Source organism: Silurus aristotelis (assembly GCF_946808225.1).
Source record: "Silurus aristotelis genome assembly, chromosome: 16".
NCBI lineage: Eukaryota > Metazoa > Chordata > Actinopteri > Siluriformes > Siluridae > Silurus > Silurus aristotelis.
In genome coordinates, this window is record NC_139589.1 from 3,722,477 (window position 1) to 3,743,620 (window position 21,144).

Sequence of the window (21,144 nt, forward strand, 5' to 3'; positions counted from 1 at the left end):
TGTACTGGAGGACTTCATTATAAAGACAGATGCACCTGCACTTGTTAAGGTTGTTTAATATACATGACCATCTGTCTTAAGATTTACATTTTGCATTAATTTTCTTGAGTTTGTTGAGTTTAAGTCTCAAGCCACATTCCCCGAAGTCCGTTTCATTCTTTAGGATGTGATGTAAATATTGAGAGGTGAAGTGAACAACACTGATTATCTCTATTTCAAGTCGAGGTGTTAGAAACAGGAAAAATGAGCGAGCGTAAGGATTTGAGCGAGTTTGACAAATTGTGACGTCTAGACGTCTGGGTCAGAGTGTCTCCAAAACTGCAGCTCTTGTGTGATGTTCCTGGTCTGCAGTGATCAGTATCTATCAAAAGTGGTCCAACGAAGGAACAGTGGTGAACCGGCGACAGGGTTATTGACGCACATGGGGAGCGAAGTCTGGCCCGTGTGGTCTGATTGCAACAGATGAGCTCCTGTAGCTAAATTATAAAGTTAATGCTGTTAATAACTGTTCATATTGTTAAGTCTGGTCTGTGTATGTGTACGCATGTTTTTTATATTTTTATACCTTCAATTCCAGTCGGTGAGTGCAAAGTCTTGGGCTGCTAAAGCTATCATCGGTTATATAAGCCTTAGCATGTGTCGTCTGGCTAGCTAACAGAGCAGGCATGCAGTATTTAGATTCTACTCAGTTCTTCCTTTTTATCCAGGTAGCATGTTTACTTTTTCTCGTTCCCGGCTTTCTGTCTCTTTTTCACTCAAGCTTCCCTCACCCCGAGCTCATTACGCCAACACGGCCGCTAGTTCTCTTTAGCTGCGGTGGCTTTGAGCAACGAGGCCGTGCTGTTAGTAGACAAGGTCATATGGAGGTGGCTGAGAAAAATGGCATATGATCGTGTTGACCTTGGATGAGTCACTGACGTGTTGCGTGACATGTTCACTCACGACAACACAAAAAAGTTTCAAGAATGACAGCTAATAAGGGCTTCGTTTTTTTTAAGTGATTTAATTGACTCTTTCTGTGTCATTTTGTTTTTATTCCTGCATAACCTGTGCTGGATCTTCAGCATTAAGGACCTGCAAATGTACTTTCAGATGCATGGCCCAGAGGAGATGGCTGGAGAGAGAGAGAGAGAGAGAGAGAGAGAGAGAGAGAGAGAGAGAGAGAGAGAGAGAGAGAGAGAGAGAGAGAGAGAGAGAGAGAGAGAGAGAAATGTGCTGACAGATAGATGGCCGGCGTCGCCTTTCCTCCTGAGCCGCATTCATTAGACATTCGTCTGATTCTTCCGTCTTTCAGAAATCCACCACCCAATCCTAGCAGGTGATCTATTTCAATAATCCACTTATGTCAGCTCAAGGCGGTGCAGCCCCTCCCAGATCACCACTGAATACCGAACGAGATTAAACACAGTAAGACGATGCATTTTTCATGCATATTTTCTTCGGAGGAACCAGCAATCTAATTCCAGTTTAAATAAAAAACTAAATGTCTACAAGCGTGGCTACGATACACTTTTCCTATATTTACCAAAAATATATAGATTTACACTGCTCCAACAAAGAAACAAATAATAAACCCAGGTAGTGTTATTACACCGTCAGAAATGTAATTGTTGGAAGAAAAAACAATGAAACGATTTTTTTTTGTTGATTCCTCTGCGGTTTTAGTGTTTGGTTTGTGGGTTCTTTGCCATTTCTTTGAACGTATTGGGCAACCTGTCTTTTCGTCTTTTCTTTTTTCCTTTTTTTTTATTTTTTTAAATACGCGATGTGACTCAAGCCAAAAAAACTGCATCGTTAGCAACTGGTGATTCAGACCCTCGTATTGCATCAGACTCCGAGACTTTCATGTCCCTGAAAGGCGGTTGGCAGGAGTGAGAACCTGCAGACAGACGACATCTCCTGGGGTTTGACCAGGCAGGATGATTGATAGAGCATCCAGGGGAACCAATATCAATGTACATGGGAACATATGTGTGTGTGTGTGTGTGTGTGTGTGTGTGTGTGTGTGTGTGTGTGTGTGTGTGTGTGTATGTGTGTGTGAGTATGCATATGTGTATGTTTATGTGTAGGTGTATGTGTGTGTCTCAGTGTGTGTGTGTGTGTGTGCATGTGTATATATATACACACCTGTAGGTAAGCTTGTATGTTATATAATTCAATCAAGAGCACCGCACCAGAATGCAGGATGCTGCCTGCAGTGACAGGGACATTATTAAAAAAATGTATAGACTTTCTGACAGTTTGGAGTACGCCATTTTTATTCCTATAGGGTTTTGACGAGTGAGCGGCAGGACACCAGGACACACAGGATGTAGCTGAGGACCATATTGGAGGTTGCAGAGGAATTTTGCATTAATAATGACCAGGTTTTATTGCCATCTGAATTTTTAACAGCTCCGAGACAAAGGAGACGGAGGGCTATTTCTGGAAATAAGTCATGAACTCTGCACTGTATATAGCCTGTTAATCTGTGTAGTGATCGAGAGAAAGAGGGAGAGATAGAGGGCAAGATGGAGAGAGAATAGGGGAGAAAGAGAGGAAGGAGGTAAGAGAAAGGGGGAAAAGAAGAGAAAGAAAGAGAGGGAGAGATGAAAGGAAAGATTGAGAGAGAGAATGAAGGGACGAGAAAGGGGGAGTTAGAGATAGAAAGAGAACGAGATATTGAGAGAGAGGAAGGTTGGAGAGAAAGAGCGAGGTGGAAACGAGAGAGAGAGAGAGAGAGAGAGAGAGAGAGATGAACTGCTGGAGCGCTTTGCAGTTAGGATGAGCATTATTCCGAGTGAGTCGATTCCTTTGATCCGAGTCGATTCCCAGGAGGACCAGTTCCATTTAAAGGAACGAAAAGAAAGAAAAAAAGAAAAAAAAAGGAGGGGGGGGGGATTCAGAAACCTGAGGCTTGACCAGTGTTTTACAACATTTTATTTATTAAAACATTTTATTGATTAAATATTTGTGATTAATAGGGAAAGGAGCATATTTATTCCAAGTAATTAGAAAATAGCTTTAGGGGGGTTTTGTTTCAAAAAGGTGCAAAAAGTGTACGTTAAGTACAGACTTTAAAAGAAACCCAAATAGTTTTAAAGAGTACAAAATAAAAAAAAACGGAGGATACTTTCCATTTTGTTCCTTCCAAGTGGGAAGAAACTAACAGGCAACCTTTTCGATTCGGGGGAGTCGATTCGACGGACTCGGTGAAACAGAAACGATTCCGCCGCGTCTCGGCCATCGGTAGTTTGCAGCCGGCCGCTCGAGCGCTCTGTCCCTCCTTCCCCCGACCTGCCATGGAGCTTCCTCCGTCCACATACACCTTCATCATTCTATTACTTCACTTTCAGCGCACTGAGGCTCTCTACATCACCGACAGCATAGGTATGTACTGAGGTTTCCTTCTATTGATGGGCACTTTATGGCTAGATAAAAGGAGATAGATAGAGAGATAGAAAGATAAACAGATACAGAGAGTGAGTGAGAGAGAGAGAGAGAGAGAGAGAGAGAGAGAACGAGCCCAGGGATCCTTTAAATAAACCCTAAGATGAGATGTTCCTATTAGAAAACAAAAGACATATTATATAAATACAATTACAGTGTGTCAGATTCGAAAAACAATCTCCTGGGGGCAATGCCCTGAATGCCAACAACCTTTTCTCCAACTTTTCTCCCCCTTTCCTTTCCTTTCCTTTCCTTTCCTTTCCTTTCCTTTCCTTTCCTTTCCTCCGTAAGTTGCAATAAAGATCCTTATGAGTAACTTTTGACTGCTGCGTTCTTGCTTCACTTGGAGTCTCCAGTGCCTGACACTTCAGCCTGCCTCGGATCTCCTGGAGGATCTGGTGGAGGTGAAACAGCTGACCGAGGCAGCGTTCGTGCATTTTTATTATTCTGCATAAACCTCGGGCATTAGTGTCAAAGCTCCTAAAGAGCGCGCTGGGAAGAAAAAAACAAGTGTGAGCTTCAAATTCTTCTGCAGTCACCTGAAATTCTCCTGCATATGCATTAGGGTGCAGGGTGCACCCCCTGGCACCGGCCTGGGCGCTGACGGAAACTTGGCCTTCTTCAGTGGATCAGGAATGCACCAGAGTGTGGAAGTTTGCTCTGAAACGTTCTGCAGCCTTTTTTTTGTGTTTCGACAAAGCTTTTTTTTTTAGATATGAAGAAATGTCCTTACTGATGATTATTTCTCTAGGTACTGACCTGCATGTTAGGGATGTGTATTGACAGAATTTGTGTGTGTGTGTGTGCCCATGGAAGATTCCCTGCATCATGTCCTGAAGGAGTATGCCCTGGTGAAGCCGGTGAGCGTGGACACAGACGGACGCTTCCTCTCCCACGCCGTCTCGACTGACCGCTTGAGTGGGCTGGAGCACCGGCGCCGGAGGAGAGACGCTCATGAACGCAGAGGCCCGGAGCACCGTGAGACGATCTTTTACAATGTCACTGTTTTTGGACAGGACTTCCACATGCTCTTGAGGCGCAACTCGCGCTTAGTGGCCCCTGGAGCGACTCTGGAGTGGCACGAGGAGGATAACCGAACCAGGACAGAGCCTCTCCTGCCAAGCAAATGCCTGTACGTGGGCCACGTTACTAATGTACCCGATACCTCAGTGGCCATTAGCAACTGTGACGGCCTGGTGAGTGAAAATCCAACACGATTCTTGACTTGGGTCCAAGCGTAATAATAAGAATATGCATCCTCATTGTTTGTTTTATAACATGTGCCGGAATTTTTTCTTTAGAACAGAATGGTTGATCTTTATTCAATGACTAAGATTCTGCATGGTGACTTACATGACCAGGTCTCTCTATTCTGTAACTTTCTTTCGGCTTCTCCCGTTGGGGGTCGCCACAGCAGATCCTCTGCACGTTTGATTTGGCACATGTTTTTACGCTGGATGCAACCCTCCCCATTTATCCGGGCTTGGGACCGGCACTGAAAGTGACTGGGATTGGTTCCCTGACCGGGGATCGGCATCCTAACCACTAGACCACCAGGTCTCTCTATTTTGTATTGGGTTTAATTCGGCTTCCTGTCCTCCATTAGTGCAGACCAACAACCCACTACTCAACAGTACACCCTGTGATTTGTTAGCAGGTTTTGGTGTCCATGCCTACATGTAGCCTAAACTACAGCTGGTTGAAGGCTCCCTAACAATACTGTACATTTCCAAAATATTCTCTCGGTCTCTCTCCAAAAGTAGCGTCATATTTCACCAATGAAATGTATAAGCCTAGATTCAAAAAACAACTTAAAGCCTGAGACACAGCAAGCCGTCAGTCGGCTCTATCTGTTTCTGGTCTGCATGTCGATTTGGAGGCGGAGCTCGTCGGCAAGAAGGAAAAGTCTGATTGGCTATTCATCTTAGCGAATGAGCACGCGAGAAACCCCCCCCTCCCCAAATTGACAAAACCAAACAACAACAGAGTGAAGAGGGAACACGAACACTTGTTGTGATTCATGTTCTTATCTTCCCAACTTAGCAGAGATGATTTTGATTTATATAATCACAGTTCTAGCTGTTCTGGTTTGCCTGTTTGGATGCCGAATACAGACTGCTGCCACCTGCTGGTGTGGGTAGAGTTATGATCTCTTTTGCAAGTGAAGAACCTGCGCTTGCTAATAATCAGCCTAACTTGCAGCACAATCGTCCGATTAATTAAAAAAGGACGAAAATCATTACCCAACTAAACAATCGGTCGACCTCTACTCTTAACTACCGAGCGACAACTTCCCACCTCTCTCAGAAACCCTCCAGAGTTTTGTCTATTAAACCACAGTTTAACTCTAATTCTGTATCTATTCATATTCCTCGGACTTTCTGTTTGTTCAAGCAGCTTTCGAGATCAGAACTGAGCGACTGCTTATTGGCAAAACAGAGCTTGCTGCTGGCAGGGAACATTTATGTTGTTTATCAACTATCGTACGTCTCATGTTTCCCCACCAAATGTGCTCTCTGTAAATAATTCGAAATGGACATAGATGTTATTTCGCGTGTTGCGCTTTGAATTCCGTCCACATGGAAGAGTTCCTCGCTGATGAAATTCTGCATCTGCTCATGGAGCCTAAGACCCTCCATCCACAGCAGAACACATTACCCTTCATGAGTATGATCCTTAAACGAATAAGCCCACCCGGGATCGTTTTATACGAGTGAAAAGCAGCCCAAACAGAGCTGCGAGAAAATTTTTGTGAGGCTTGCCTGTGTAGCACCGAAGCATGACTCATGTGGAAAGGGTTACCTTTTCATCATGAACACACTGAGCGTGTCCAGACGCCTCCCTGAAACGCTAGCATGACCTCGTGCGAGCACGTGCCGGCTCCTGCCTTCACCTTCTGTCATGCTGCTTTACTGCAGGAAGAGAGGCTGTTGAGCATGCCTGTCCTGTAGTCATCTTACACACACACACACACACACATACACACTGGGTATCCCGGGAGATGACAGACCCGGCTTGGAGTCTGGCCAAGTCGAATGGCTGGATTACTCCATCTAACCTGCAAAGCTTTTACTCAGCGAGGGGAACCTAGTGGGAAAAAAGGCTTTTAGCATTCGGATGTGAGAGTCTTCATAATTTAGTTACACTCCAGTTTAGGTTGCCCCTGAAAGTCATACACATTTCAGTTTATTTCTAATTGTATTTTTTTTTTTTCATTCATACACAAGACTAAGTCAAAGTCCTGGAGAATACAGACACTTCTTTGGAAATATTGTTTACAGTCTACAGTCCGTCAGCTTAATTACTCGCCCGAGCACTCCGGCGATTTCAGCATGTTTCTCGGACTTTGCGATAACCCTAGCATTAGCAGTACCCACGCTTGAAGACTCAGCTCCTCTGAGAGCACTTTGTTGCAGAAACACCCTCAGCTTTCTCCCTCTGATTTATGCCTATCTAGAAATGCGCTCTCTTTCACCACGAGGCTACTTCTTAGCGGGCTCGATCACCGGCGCTCCTTTTTTACCGCGTTGCAATGTGGACAGTTTCGAAACTTGTGACTTGCACAATGTACGGTATCTCCAGGGTGATGTGCCACACAACTTACACAGCAATTGGAGGGGTCAGTGATTAAGATGTTGGACTTCTGATCAGGTTTCCCAGCCTTCAATCTCAGCATTACTTGAAAGTACTACTGTTGTAAGGTATTTTTTCATCAGATCTACACCACCCCATCAAAAAAATTTTTGGAACAAGCTTTGAGGTGTTTACTGGAAGGTTTACAACATGATTGGTCTATCAACCTATTTATTTTTGGTTGCATGTAAATGTACCATACATTATAACACTAAATTACTTAGGACTTGAGGACACATGGGCATTTTCCTTGAGCAGCAAACATCTCCATATGCAGGTGGTCCCTGAGTTAAGCTAGCTAGATATATAGATAGATACTTTATTGTCATTGCACAGTACAGGTACACAGCAACGAAATGCAGTTTAGCATCTACCAGAAGTGCAAAATTGTGCAAACAGACAAGTGCAGATTAAGATGGCTCGATTTATGATTTTTTTGATCTTACGATGCCGATGGGGTATCAGGACGCATCTCCAGCGTAATTTGGGGACCACTTGTACATCAAATATTGATGTATGGAACCTGATCATAATTTACGTTAGTAAAAAACACAAAAGAAAGTTATAAAGGAAATATAGAGCTGAGTAAAAGCTCTACATGGAGCTCTACATGACTCTTCGGAAGGTTGTGAGTTTGAATCCTGGTACTCCCATTGGAAAGTCCTGGCCTTCCATCTGCTCAGCTCTGTTGTGAGCTACTAAAACAAAACAGCGGAAATGCATACACATCAGCTCTGTTTTAAAACCTTGCATGATGTATTGTAAACACAAACCGTGTTTCTGAAGCCTTTTCTCTTTTGTCAGTACTAAGCGGAGCATTACCCAAAAAACTGCAAATCAACGGTTTTGTTCCCATTTCTGCAAATTATACTTAACTGTGTGGCAGAAGGATCTGGACACCTGAACATAAGATTGGTATGTGATTTTTTTGAACATCCCATTCCACATTTAGTCCTCGTTTGCTGTAACAATAACCTCCACTCTTCTGGGAAGATGTTTCACTAGATTTTGGATTGTGCTTATGGAGATTTGTGCTCATTCAGCCACAAGGGTGTAAATAAAGTCAGTTACTGATCAAATTCACCCCGAAGGTGTTTAAAAACGGTCGATAGATCTATAACAGGAACTCTTCAACTCCAACCCATGCAAACCATTTCTTCATGTAGCTGGTTGCATTGTGCATTGTCAGGTGCATTGTCATGCTGGAACAGTTTTGGGTCTCCTAGTTTAAGTGGAGGGAAAATATCATCTCTTGAAAGCATCCAAAGATGTCCTATTGGGACAAAGATGTCCAATTGTGTGCCTCCAGATTTGTGTAACAGCTGGAAAAGTCTTTTGTCCCAGTATTTTTTTGTCTATATAAAGTAGCGTATGATACAGTATGAGTTATTCGTATGTGGAAGGGTTTTTACCATGTGGCAGTTTCAGACCAGTTTTTTGTAAAGATTGAGTTCAGATTAACGCGTTGCACATTCACGCAAAGCGAACTTTTAGACAAAAGGGCAACAATAAGCGATTTTGTACCAAGTTACTAGACTGAATAATTCATCAAATCCTGCACTTAAAAGTTAGTCAGGAGGTTCATGTGAAGTGCTGGTGTGGGGAGGGGGGGTAAGTGATGATTTCTAGCAGGCTGTTGGGGAAAGGTCTTCGGACATCTGCATTTGTTAGACTTGTCAGTCTCACCATTTCTAGTCGTTCTGTTTTTCTTGGCCACAGTTTTGCAAGGAAACGATGTGATAGTATCGAAAGGTTTCCCTGAATTATGGTGGTGAAAAAAGATTTTTTCTTATGAGATCTTGTTGAACGCTCGCACGCATGCATGAGAGAGCCATGCCAAAGAGTTTTTTATTCATGCGCTCTTTAGTAACATTAAACAATAGCTGGGGGGAGTTGCTTTTGGAAGACTGACTTTTAAATGCTACTATTACACGAGCGATAACTTGTGTTTCACACCACCACATACTTATAACAGATAACATGTTGTTTATTAAGCAAATATTAAAACCTTTTCCTCTTTTGCACACTACATCGTTTCGATTCCAAATGAGCCGTACAAGCAATTATTCTTCATTTTCAGAACTGTCGTGAATCAGGGCCTCAGTATTCAACCCAGTGGCAGCTTTATTGCTTTTTGTCTCGAAGCAAACAGAATTTACGGAGAGTCTTCTTGTCTGGAGAAACCTATTGTCTGGAAAATAAATGCCATGTACAGTAGTATGGACAAATGTACAGTATATGGACAAATGTTTGTGGACACCTGACGATTATACGTGCTACATCCTATTTTTCATTCATTCCCCTTTTGCTGTTATATTAATCTCCACTCTTCTGGGAGAATGTTTCAGTACATTTTGAAGTATGCTTGTGGAGATTTGTGAGCATTCAGAGACAAGGCTGTTGGTACTGATGTAGGAGAGAAGGTGAGGAGGCCCGGGGTGAAGTCAGCATTCTAATTAATTTCAACGGTGTTCAGTAGGGTTGATGTCCACACTCTAGCAGAAGATCTTCTTAATCTAACCCATGTAATGCAGATCTTCATTGAGCTGACTTTGTGCACAGGGGCATCATCATGCTGGAACAGATTTGGCTCTCCTAGTTCAAGTGAAGAGAGTAGCCGATCATCCAGTGCGTGGTCGTGAACATGGTCCTTGACAATATTTGGTATTGTAGCTTAAAAAGCGTATTGCATGCTCCTTCTCATACATCTCTAATGACCATGGCCACAAACTGAAAGACACACACACACACACACACACACACACACACACACACACACTGCAGTTTTTTTAAAGCACTGGGGACCATCCACCTGGTCAAAACTTAGTTCGTACTATGAAATAAAAATATGTCTACATACACATACGCAACACACACACACACACACACACACACACACACACACACACACACACACACACACACACACACACACACACACACACATAGCAGTTTTTCTTAAAGCACTTTACCTGACAGGGACAATCAAACTGGTAAAAACTTCCCCATCAAGATGTAAAAAATGAATTTATTAATTAATTTGTTGAAGTATTTTTTTCCACATGTACAGTTTAGGGATGTGCATCTTCATTACCGAGGCCAGTGCAATTCATACTGTAACTCGATGCATAGCCAATGATATGATACATTAAAGATACATATGAAGCAGCTACCGATACGATGAGAAACTATACGATTCCACGCAATTACGATGCAGTGCGATCCGATTCAACACCATACGAATCAGTGGAAAAATATGATGCTGTGAAATTCAATATAGTACTGATATGTTCACTTTTATTTTATTGGTTCAGACAGACAGCAAATCATCAATTTACTCAAGTGCCTTCTGACTTCTAACGCATGGCCCCTTCCACACACAGGTCATTGTGGAGCAAAATAAATAAATAAATAAAACCAAATGTTCTTTTCCTGTTCTGTGTGCAAGAAGATGCAGCTCTACCTCTGCCATGTCAATCTGTATTCTATGTGACTCTCAGGACACGCCTCGGTCTCCGTAGTGTTGTGATGCGTTGTAGTCACGTAGCAGAAGTGGCGCTGGGAGAACACGCTCGAGAAACAGTTCAGTCGAAGAGAAATCAATTCACATATCAAATATTGGTCACAAATTATTGCCCACTTTCTAAATAATAAAAGTGTAGCACATCCACTAATACGTACAGTATATATAGATAAAAACTAATATTTTTATGCTAAATATTATGCATCACGATACACACATTTTTTGAATGGATGAATCAAATTGTTACCTTTTAACGATTAATGCAATCCCTAGTACACTCGGATTATCTGGCTGTTTATTCCATTTTTCATTTGCAGAAGCTGCCTGTATACCTGATATTCAACTCACTTTTATTATTGTTGACCTTCTTTACAGGCTGACGTGTTCCTGTGGTTTGGGTTCAAACCATCTGATACACCTGCTTAGTCAGACAGTTTAATACAAACAGGAAGTCAAATAAATGCATATATAACACCATCCTGTATATATTTCACCTCTCTTAGTCATACTTCCAGTTTGAGAATCCTGGCTAGAAAGGAATAAAGGTTTCAGGACACAATCGGACTTAAACTCCATTTCCCATCAGACACCAAAGCCTTTAAATGGTTACCGTGGTCTCCAAAAACACTGATCCCCCACTTGACCATGGTTTGAATCTCGTTATGTGCATTTACCACATAACTAATTCGTTTGGCTGATTTTCCCGGTCTCTCTCGGAAAGCATGATAGAACTTACTGGGAATTGTTTTTACGAGTTTTATGTTGAAATAATGAAATTTATGAATACAAATTTAATTATTAATTATAAAATGAAGTTAACACAGGACAGTACTGTATACATAAAATAGCATTTTTTGGGGTGGCGTCTGTTTAACGAGGTTTTTTGTCTATCGTGGGCGGTTGTGGAACGTAACCACCGGATTACTGTACACCCTTCCATGTTTGCAATCACACTCATTTTGATGAGTCACACGTGTTTCCATTTATACAGATTCTGATTAGAAGGACTCATTCATTCAGCTCACTGCGAACTGATCCGTTCAATTGACTCTTCTTTGGCGTTTGTCAAACCTTTGTTGTGTGTTTACGATTATTAATTATTACGATTATTATTACGATTATGGACAGGATTACTAATGAGTTTATTAGACAGACCACACAGGTAGGACATTTTGGAGGGACATGGGTAGAAGAATGCTGGAGGTAAAGAGGAAGGCCAAGGAGGAGGTGTATAGATGTGGTGAGGGATGACATTCAGCTGGTTGGTTCAGTAGAAGCAGATGTAGAGGACAGGGTGGAATGAAGAAGGATGAGCCAGTCTAGCAACCTCTAATGGCAGCAACTGCAAGAAGAAGTGAAAAGTGGTATCTCAGAGGATAAGATGTTGGATTTCTGATCAGAATGTCATGGGTTCAAATCCCAGAACCATCAGGCTGCTACTGCTGGGTCTTTAAACACGGCCCTTAACCCTCAGTTGTATAACTGAGATAAATGTAAGTCGCTCTGGATATCTTTTACATGCAATAAATGTGAAAATAACTTTTTTTGTTTTCATTTTTAAATTTTTTCTTGTTTCATTTCATGTTGTTTGCTGATGGTTTGGCTAACGCTTGTTTTACGTTGACAGTTTTATTTAAAATCTGCATTTTCGTCCGCCTTTGCGTTATTACGTGGCGTACGCGCATAGCTCCTGGGATTTCGCAACAAAGTATTAGTGTGTGTCAGCACTTCTGGTTTTATCCCTTTCCTATCTTTCAGCAGCTTTTTAAAAATTTTTACCGTCTTCCCTATGCTGCATGTTGGTATACGGCTGCCTGCTGTAAGTATTTCTAAAGCTCCATTGGATTTGCATACAATTTAGTCTCTCAGGTTTTCACGTTATTTCGTGAAAAACAACCTTGTTCTGGAGGCAGAAATTTCCTTTCGATGAAAAACGTAAGAGGAAAACGGCTAGTCCGGTTTCCGTGGCGCAAATAATCACTCGTTTGGATGAGCAGAAAATGCATGCAAAGTTGAGAAGAATGGGCTACAACAGCAGAAGACCGATATGGGTCTCAGTCCTTTGAGCCAAGAACAGGAATCTGAGGCTACGGCGTTATTTTAGTTTCGTGTGATCACCCGTCTGTCGGCAGCGCTTTCGCTGTTTTGCCAATTCTTAACAAGCTCTTCCTTATGCTGCTTCTCCACAGCATTCTATCTGATCAAACTTCCTTGGCAGTCTGCAGTTCTCTGCAAGCCTGCAAACCTCTGCAGAATACACCCACCACTCGGCTCCGGCTCTGTCAGTGGCAGTGGGGCTCACGCACCAAGGTGCATGCTGGGATGCCCAAAGCCCTGCTAAGTGAGAAGTGAGTAGGAGGCGGCGTGGCGACTACGTGCCTCGGTTCTCCAGCAGGGGCACAAGCTGTTGCTGCCACTACTGCTACTTTTCTGCAGGGGAACTTGTGCCGAAGCGGATGTGCCTCCTACGCAAAAGACACGTGTGGCGGTGCGTGTATTTTCCCACTTCTTCCTGGTTGATTAAGAAGCTGATCAGGTTTTTAAGTCCTTGTTGCCAGCTTCCTCTGGATTTAGCCTGGTGTCTGCAAGGTTTGATACGAGAGAGAATTCAGACTGCAAATCTCCCAGCATGCTTCGCCTCTAACATTCAATAGAGACATCTTGGTTCTACAAATGAATTTTCCTTAGCTTTACATTTTTTTTATTTATTTTTTTAGTTATTATAATGGGGCTCCAGAATTGTGCAAACATCTGGAAAGTACTTGATGAAACAAAAAATGTTGAGCAGCAGATGTCTTGTATCAGAATGTTCAGGCTTGTTCACTTGAGGTGTAAATATACGGCTTTATTATGCAGTCTGTCGAACTTATTGTTTGATACGAGGATCTGCACTGGTTCCGTGGTGCGTCTGATGTTTCGCCTAAAGCTTGTATAGTTCCTAAAAGGATGTTTATTGGATCAGTATCAGGTATCGGGAAGATACTTTGAGCTCTGATATTGATGTTGCATCAAAAATGGAAAAGTGGCTTGCTGGAGTATATTCAGTACATAGTTAGGGCTGTGTATCGGCAAGAACCAGGCGATGCGATACGTATCACGATACAGAGGTTGCGATACGATATGTTGCGATACTGTAAGGCGATATACCGGAATATTTCTTATTTTAGGGATAGGATATAATTTAGGAAAGCTGTCATTAACAACACACCACCATATGTAAAGTGTTTTACATCAAAAATCTTCAATCGTAGAGAGGCAAGAAAAAAAAGAGTACGATAGACTATTATTTTTTCAATATCGAGAAGCCTTCCTAGGAAATAGGTTAATATTAACGCTAACATTAGAGCCGTGCCTTATTAGATTAGAAGAAGACTGCTATCTATCTATTTAGTGGTCGGGATATAAACTCAAAACGAAACAAAACGAAATAAGTTTTTTTTTATATCGATATTGTGTTTTTGAGAATCGATACAGTATCGGCAAGTATAATATCACGATACTCACGCGTATCGATATTTTCTTACACCCCTATACCTAGAGTGGAACATACTTCAAGTGTGTGGAACATAGTGTGGAACACCAAATTACAACCTAAAGGGTGTTTTATATGCCAATAAAAAAAGAAAAAGTGTGAAATCTGTGAGTTAAACTGTGACACAGCTACTAAAAAACCAACAACAAAAACGGTCTCAGCATGGTGCGGAACACAAAAAACATCCATGGGGAATTGCTTTGTTGCTTGGAGCGGTCAGAGGAGAATGTTTAGGTTTGAGGTTAACCCATGTAGCCACTCTTTACAACCGTGTCGAGCGGAAAAACAAACAGTATGTCAACCCCTGACCATAAAGTGCACATTAATGTGTTGGTTATTTCCGTGGTTTCTCGTGTAGCTCTGCGTCGTAGATCCTTGGTCCTGGAGGAACGTTGTTTCGTTTCACTGGCTGAAATGGCAATAAAAGCCACTTGACTTGACCTGGTTTGAGTTGGATGGGATGCTGAGATGTCTCATGCGAGACAGGAGCAGGTATGTGGTGTGTCATTTTCGGTCTTGTGTGACTTGTTTCTGGTCTTAGCGCAAAAAGGCTTAGGCATCAAGTGTCTGTGTGTTTTTAACCTCCTGTTGAAACCCAGTGGCCAACATGTTTCTGTGATTGTAGATGTGAAAAGTCGAATCTTTCGGCTTTTTGATGTCTAATACAATCAGTTGCGAGAGCTCATATAGCGTGTCTGCTCGTGTGCCGTTTCTCACATCACCTCAGGGATGCTTTTAAAAGCCCCTGACTAAAGAGTATCCATTTGGGCCATCTGCAGAAACTAATCAGTGATCCGTTAGCGAAAGATCTGTGATGTGTCTGTGCATGTGTGTGTGTGTGTGTGTGTGTGCTTGGCGTTTCAGTGGCAGACGATGAAAGGAGAACGCTACTCGGTAGTCAGGTGGGGTGGGGTGGGGTAGGGGGGTGTTTCCTGGAGTACTTTGATGATGCCATTAACATTCCACTACTGCAAAGAGAAACAAAATCCCTTCAGCGCGATATTGCACAGAATCTCGGTCCTCGCCGTTGTCGCCGTTTCAGCCTCAAAACAGACCACGTTCACTGGTTCAAAAAAGAAAAAAGTACGAATGCAAGCAAGGGCATGCTGGGGGAAGCTCGGATTGAAAGAAAAATCGAACCTGCTCTTACTCTGCCTCTGGCTCAGCTTCTCAGTGTGTGTGTTGTGAAACCTCAGGCTCAGAGTCATGTGACGTGGCAGCTGGAAGTGTTGAGTGTGAGCGGGGGCCTGCGCTGCATCAGCATAGTCTCGGAGACCTTTAATACACTCCGAGGAAGAATGAGAAGGATTTTCATGGACTCGGTATGTGTGTGTGTGTGTGTGTGTGTGTGTGTGTGTGTGTGTGTGTGTGTGTGTGTGTGTGTGTGTGTGTGTGTGTGTCAGCGAAAGAGCATGTGGATTCCTTCGTTGCCCTGCCTGAACTGGGAGGAGTGCTCCTCAAAACTTTTGTTTATGAAATCATACTAAAGAATGTCTATTAGCTATATATTTTAGGTCTCAAAGCAGCTGCTGTCCAGACATCTTCCTGTAAATAAAATAAAACAGATTTGACAGTAATAATGAAACTAAATAAATAAAAAAAAGCGATTTCAGTATCTGAGTGGCCTTTTAATGGAATTTTTGTTATAGAATTTATGGAATACAGTCAGCCAAAAGTTAGTGACTGATGAGGTAAACAGGCCAGAATGCAGAAAAGAAAAAGTGCACAGAATTCGAAAGTGCATGTAATACTTACTTTTTAACAGTAGTGTACAGAATGCAGCATGTCCCCGAATTAGGAACCTTCAAGTTTTAAACCTTCATTACATTTAAGGCATTTGACAGACGAGCTTACAACTGATCTGAGGATTAAGGGCCCAACAGTTGTAGCTTGATGGTGCTGGGATTTGAATGTACAACCTTCCAAGCCAAATTCCAGTGCCTTAACTGCTGCATTATCACCTCATCTTCCTTTGTCATTGGTGTAAATGAACCTTCACATTGCAAACTTTCACTTGTGGCGCAACGGATCACGTTACTGTTTTTGAGTCACAGATACGATCAAATTTTTCCGATTAGCAAAAAAAGGGAAGGAGACAAATATAATTTGCTTATAATAAAAAATAAGCTTTTTCATTTACTACAAGAAAAGTTACAGCAACGAAATTTAAATTAAGATCTGAATGATGCAGGAGGCTTTTCAAGTTCTTCACCTCCTCATCTAGTCGTTGTTGTTGACCGATTAACACTGATTCACGTCTGCGTGAAAACATGACTGCTCTTTGTAGTTAAGAATTTACTTTAAAAGCAATATCAGCAAGAAAAAAAAAAACTATTTCAGATTAATCCGCAACAAAAAAATTGAGCAATTAATCCGGGGCCCACGTGCGAGCCGAACCATGAGTCGTGATCCGTACGGATTAGCGATCCCTTGCACCCCTAATTGTTACTTGTGTGCACCTTCTGTGGTAAACGGTTGTACAGTAGTACAGCCCTCAATCAAATCCCAGGATGAAAACAGCGGTGATGTGGAATGGACTGCAAAGAAGCATTGGACTTTTGTCCCTACCACACCAATCTGTCATTCCTGAGCCCCTGGGCAATGCCTTCAACCCCATAACTGCTCAGGTAAACAAATGTGATAATTGTAAGTTGCTCTGGATGTGGGCGTCTGCCATATGCTATAAATGTAAACGTAAGAATGCAAAGCAACAACTATGGAAACAAATGTAAATAAGCAATCGAGAGATTGGACCAAAGCTACAGGAGCTCGACTGTTGGACCAGCCTTCACTCCCCACGTGCATTGATGAGCCTCGACCCTGTCGCCGGTTTACCACTGTTCCTTCTTGGAGCACTTTTCATAGATTCTGACCACTGCAGACTAGAAACATCCCACAAGAGCTGCAGTTTTGAAGAGGCTCTGACCCAGTCGTCCAGCCGTCACAATTTGTCAAACTGGCTCAAATCCTTGCGGTCGCCCATTTTTCCTGCTTCTAACACGTCAACTTTGAGGACAAAATGTTAATTTGCTGCCTACTAAATATATCTACTTAAATATAGTCACTTCACTGCTCATATTGTTATGCCTGGTTGGTGTACATTTGTGTTAAAACGGTATAAACCTCACTCCAAGTGATGCCTAGTAGTGGGAAGCTGCTAAGATGTTCTAAGGATCCCCTTCCTGAACAATCCTGAATACTGAAGTGTACAAAATGAAGCTTGTGCTAATATTCATTTAATCTTCCATTCATGGGATTTGACATGCACCCCTTATGTGGATCTAATTTATATTTATATCTCAGTGTTGAGGGCCTTTCTCAAGGGCCCAGCAGTGGCAACTTGTGGGAGCTAGGATTTACTCATCACATGTACACTACAGCACAGTGACCTTCTTTCTTCACATGTCCCAGTTCATTAGGAGACTGGGGTCAAAATGAAGGGTCAGCCATGATATAGCACCCCTGGAGCAGAGAGGGTTTAAGGGTTTCAATCAAGGTCCCAACATTGGCATATTGGGGGTGTCCCCAACCTTGGAATCCCCAACCTTCCGATCAGGAAACAAGAGCCTTAACCACTGAGCTAACACTTCCCAGAAGTCCAACAGAAGTGGTTAAGATGTTGGACTTCTAAACGAGAGGTCGTGAGTTCACATCTCAGCACCACTGAGATGCCAATGTTGGGCCCTTGAACAAGGCCCCTAACCCTCCAGTGGTCTTGTCATATAAATTGCATAATTGATAATTGTAAGTTGCTCTCATTACAGACGTCTGCCAAATTCTGTTAATGTCTTATGCACTGAGAACATCCACTTTTCGATCGCTTTCCATATTAATATTAATATTAATTTTCATTACTACATTCATATTCATTCATTTGCAATATATCATAAAAGAGGAGTCTCAGAAATCCAATTTGCATCAAGTGACACTTTAACAGTCAAATCTAATACAGCGTAACATAGCAACCCCAATTTCTAACTTTAAATAAGTGGATGTTAGCATTAAATGGTATTAAAGTATACAGAGAGGTGTATAGAATGTTGAGTTAGTTAGCTAGATATTAGCAGTCACGTTTATTCAATTTGTTTTTGGCTTATTCACTGAGAAATGTGAATCTTTTGACTGCGACCTGAATGCTAATCTCAGAAGTCGTGTATTAAAGGCGAGTTAAAGCATTCATATCACATTTTTTAGTTCAAGGCTAGTTTTATGTTCTTTATGATTCTTTCACAGAGGCTAAAGTGCCTCCTCAGACACTGCATTCCTTCTCTCATTCTTTCTTCCTGTTTCTTACCAGTGATGTATCTCTGTCTTTCACTCTGTCCCTGGCCCAAAGCCCAGTCTAGCAGTATGTGTGTTACATTACCATTTGCAAGTGACATATTGACGATCTCGTCTGAATTTCTGATCCAGCAAATTAGTGGTGTTTGAGAGATTGGAGTGTCTTTCGACTCAAACACACAGGCAATTTACCCTCGCCACGGGAAACCGAGCTGTGTACTTCTTCATTCACTGCTCAGTTCTTTGACCGAATGTTGTTTAACATCTTGCGCTACACTTATATTTAGCTCTATATGAGTTTGCTTTTATGGAACTTTTATGGAGCAGTATTTGAAAAGAGGAAAGAATTGTAACATTCGATTTTGCAGACTCCATGTTCTGGAAACTCTTTTCACGCCAGTGCGAACTCCAAAACCTCACGGATACAGATTTCGGACTCCGCACGACTGTTTTGAATCAGAGAGGAATTAGTTGTATTGAGCAAAGAATTGGAAATGTGATGGAAAGCTGGAATTGACGATTGCGCAGATTCCGGTGCTTCTTCCATAAGTACATGTTGTTTTTTCCACTAAATCTCCACGTGCTGGTGGATGATAGGAACCAGAGCTTGCTGGGTCTTCGACCCAACGATCCACATGCAGTGTGTACGCATTAGGTGTTGATATTGAAAAGAAAAAACATTCCATGGAGTCAGGAACTGCTTGGTGGCTTCAATTCGGCTTCTGTGTTCAATGTTCAGCTTCTAATTAGCATCAATGCGCTTAGATGTTGTGCAAGACACTTCATTGTATTGATTTCCGATTCTTATTTTGTCTCTGTATTTCCTGAAAATGAAAGAGCCTTTTTTAAAAGCTGGTGTATTTTTTTTTTTTTTTTTTTAGATTTTCAAATAAATATAGCTCAGCATTGTTTACTATATACTTAATTCATTTATTTGAAATATTCATAGATCTTTTTAACCTCACGCTCTCATGTTGTAGACGTCTTCATCCCAGATACTGAACTGGATATTTCCACTTTGGCCTATGTTTTAAATACTGTAAAGTATTAATGTTGTTTGTTCTCTGTTGTATTTTGTCACATTTTACGTCAATTCTATTTAGTTTTATATGTATAGCACTTTCAACAAGGGAACGGTGTCCTAAAGCAGCTTTACAGACATAAAGAGGTTATAAAATAGAGATCTATAAGCTTAGTGAATATACGTTTATCTCAAATGAGTGAGCCAGTGGTGTCTGTGAGATGGTATGAGGAATAAACCTTGAGAGGAACCAGACCCAATAGGAAACCCATCTTCAACTGGGTGGCACCGAATGTCCATTCATTGCAGTTTTATCATTACCATGTTACGTGCCTTGTTCTCGTTCTCATTCTCAGCCTTGCCTCTTTGCATATTAATATATAATTACTTTGTGATTTCTGTATAGTCATTTGATTGGCCAGTTCGGCCTCATTTCTCTGCACAATACACCTCTTTATATATATATATATATATATATATATATATATATATATATATATATATATATATATATATATATATATATATATATATATATATATATAGTGTATGTACATAAGCATCTATTCTAATCTTTTTATGTTTATTTGAACATATGACACATTATTTTTTATTGTATTTTCTATTATTTTATGTAAAGTAAGAGCACTCCATGAACACCAAGAGCTCCTAAGGTCTGTGAGAGGGTGGGAAGGGGGCGGGGCTTTCAGTATTGTATTTCGACCCCAATGCAAATTGTTCTAGGTTTGTATTCTGATTGCATCTTCTGCCATTTGATTGGGCAGAAAGAAAGACTGCACTTTTGGTGTTTTTCAGTGCTAAAATGTAGTAGCTAACAGTGTTAAAGGTCCACACAAAATGTGTAAAAATTATGTATATAATCAGAATAAATGACGTCTACATTTATATAAATGACATCATGGCAGTGTAAATCGTGTTTAAGTTGTTATATCACACAACCCTAGTGTGCGGTGAATGTAATTCTACCTGCATTATCTGTCTGTGTTTTCTCTCAAAGTCTCCTTTTTCCCTTTTCATGCTTTTTTTTATTTTTTATTTTTACTGTATTTCATCTCCTCAAATGCAAGTTTGAGTTGTTGTGTATTATGTTTCCTGTTGCGAGTAGATTAAGGTGACGTGGCTTTTTGGACTCCCCATCCAGACAGCATTAGCTTTCCCAGAACCTTATTGTGCTCTCTGCTAGCCAGCCGTTCTTTCTGTTCTTGCCTTTGAGAGAAGGTGAATGGGTCCAGGCTGTATATTAGATAGAAGGACAGAAGAAGGAAAGGAGAGATTTAGCCTTGCTGTCATTTGTTGTTCAGGTTGTACACATGCAAGCTGAAATAACATGTTGATCTTGGCCTTTTATGCTCATTTTCTACTTTAAATTCATGATGGATTTGACAGTCGACCAGGCCACGTCAACCAAAGCTAGCATGACTCATCCGGGCTCAAACAACAGGCCGAGGTTCATCATTTTTTTTAATGCAATTCGTTTCATTGTAGCCAAAATAAAATAACCGCATCGTTTACACTCAGGAATATGAGAATACGAACAAATAATGAAATCGGAATGTTGAAATATTGAAATATTGAAAACACAGGCGAATGATTTCCATATGCATGCTGACGTCTGAAAACTGCTGTAAGATCTTTGCTTTGACGATGACTCTGTTGCGATAAGAAAAGAGGCAAAAATCATGCGAAAGGAATTTTGCGAGCTCT

General features: G+C 41.4%; 1 protein-coding gene across 2 annotated transcripts in view; it reads left to right on the forward strand.

Moving 5' to 3' along the window:
• The first annotated feature begins 2,268 nt into the window (after positions 1-2,268).
• adamts2a (ADAM metallopeptidase with thrombospondin type 1 motif, 2a) overlaps positions 2,269-21,144 on the forward strand; it is a 72,258-nt gene continuing 53,382 nt past the window's right edge. The window contains exons 1-3 of one of the 2 annotated variants that reach the window (XM_083564514.1): positions 2,269-2,366; positions 3,135-3,369; positions 4,246-4,625. In XM_083564514.1, coding sequence (XP_083420640.1) covers positions 3,282-3,369; positions 4,246-4,625 — 468 coding nt within the window. In that variant the 5' untranslated portion in view covers positions 2,269-2,366; positions 3,135-3,281. Of the gene's footprint in view, positions 2,367-2,644; positions 2,780-3,134; positions 3,370-4,245; positions 4,626-21,144 lie in introns of those variants that run through there. The other variant, XM_083564513.1, reaches the window with a different exon arrangement.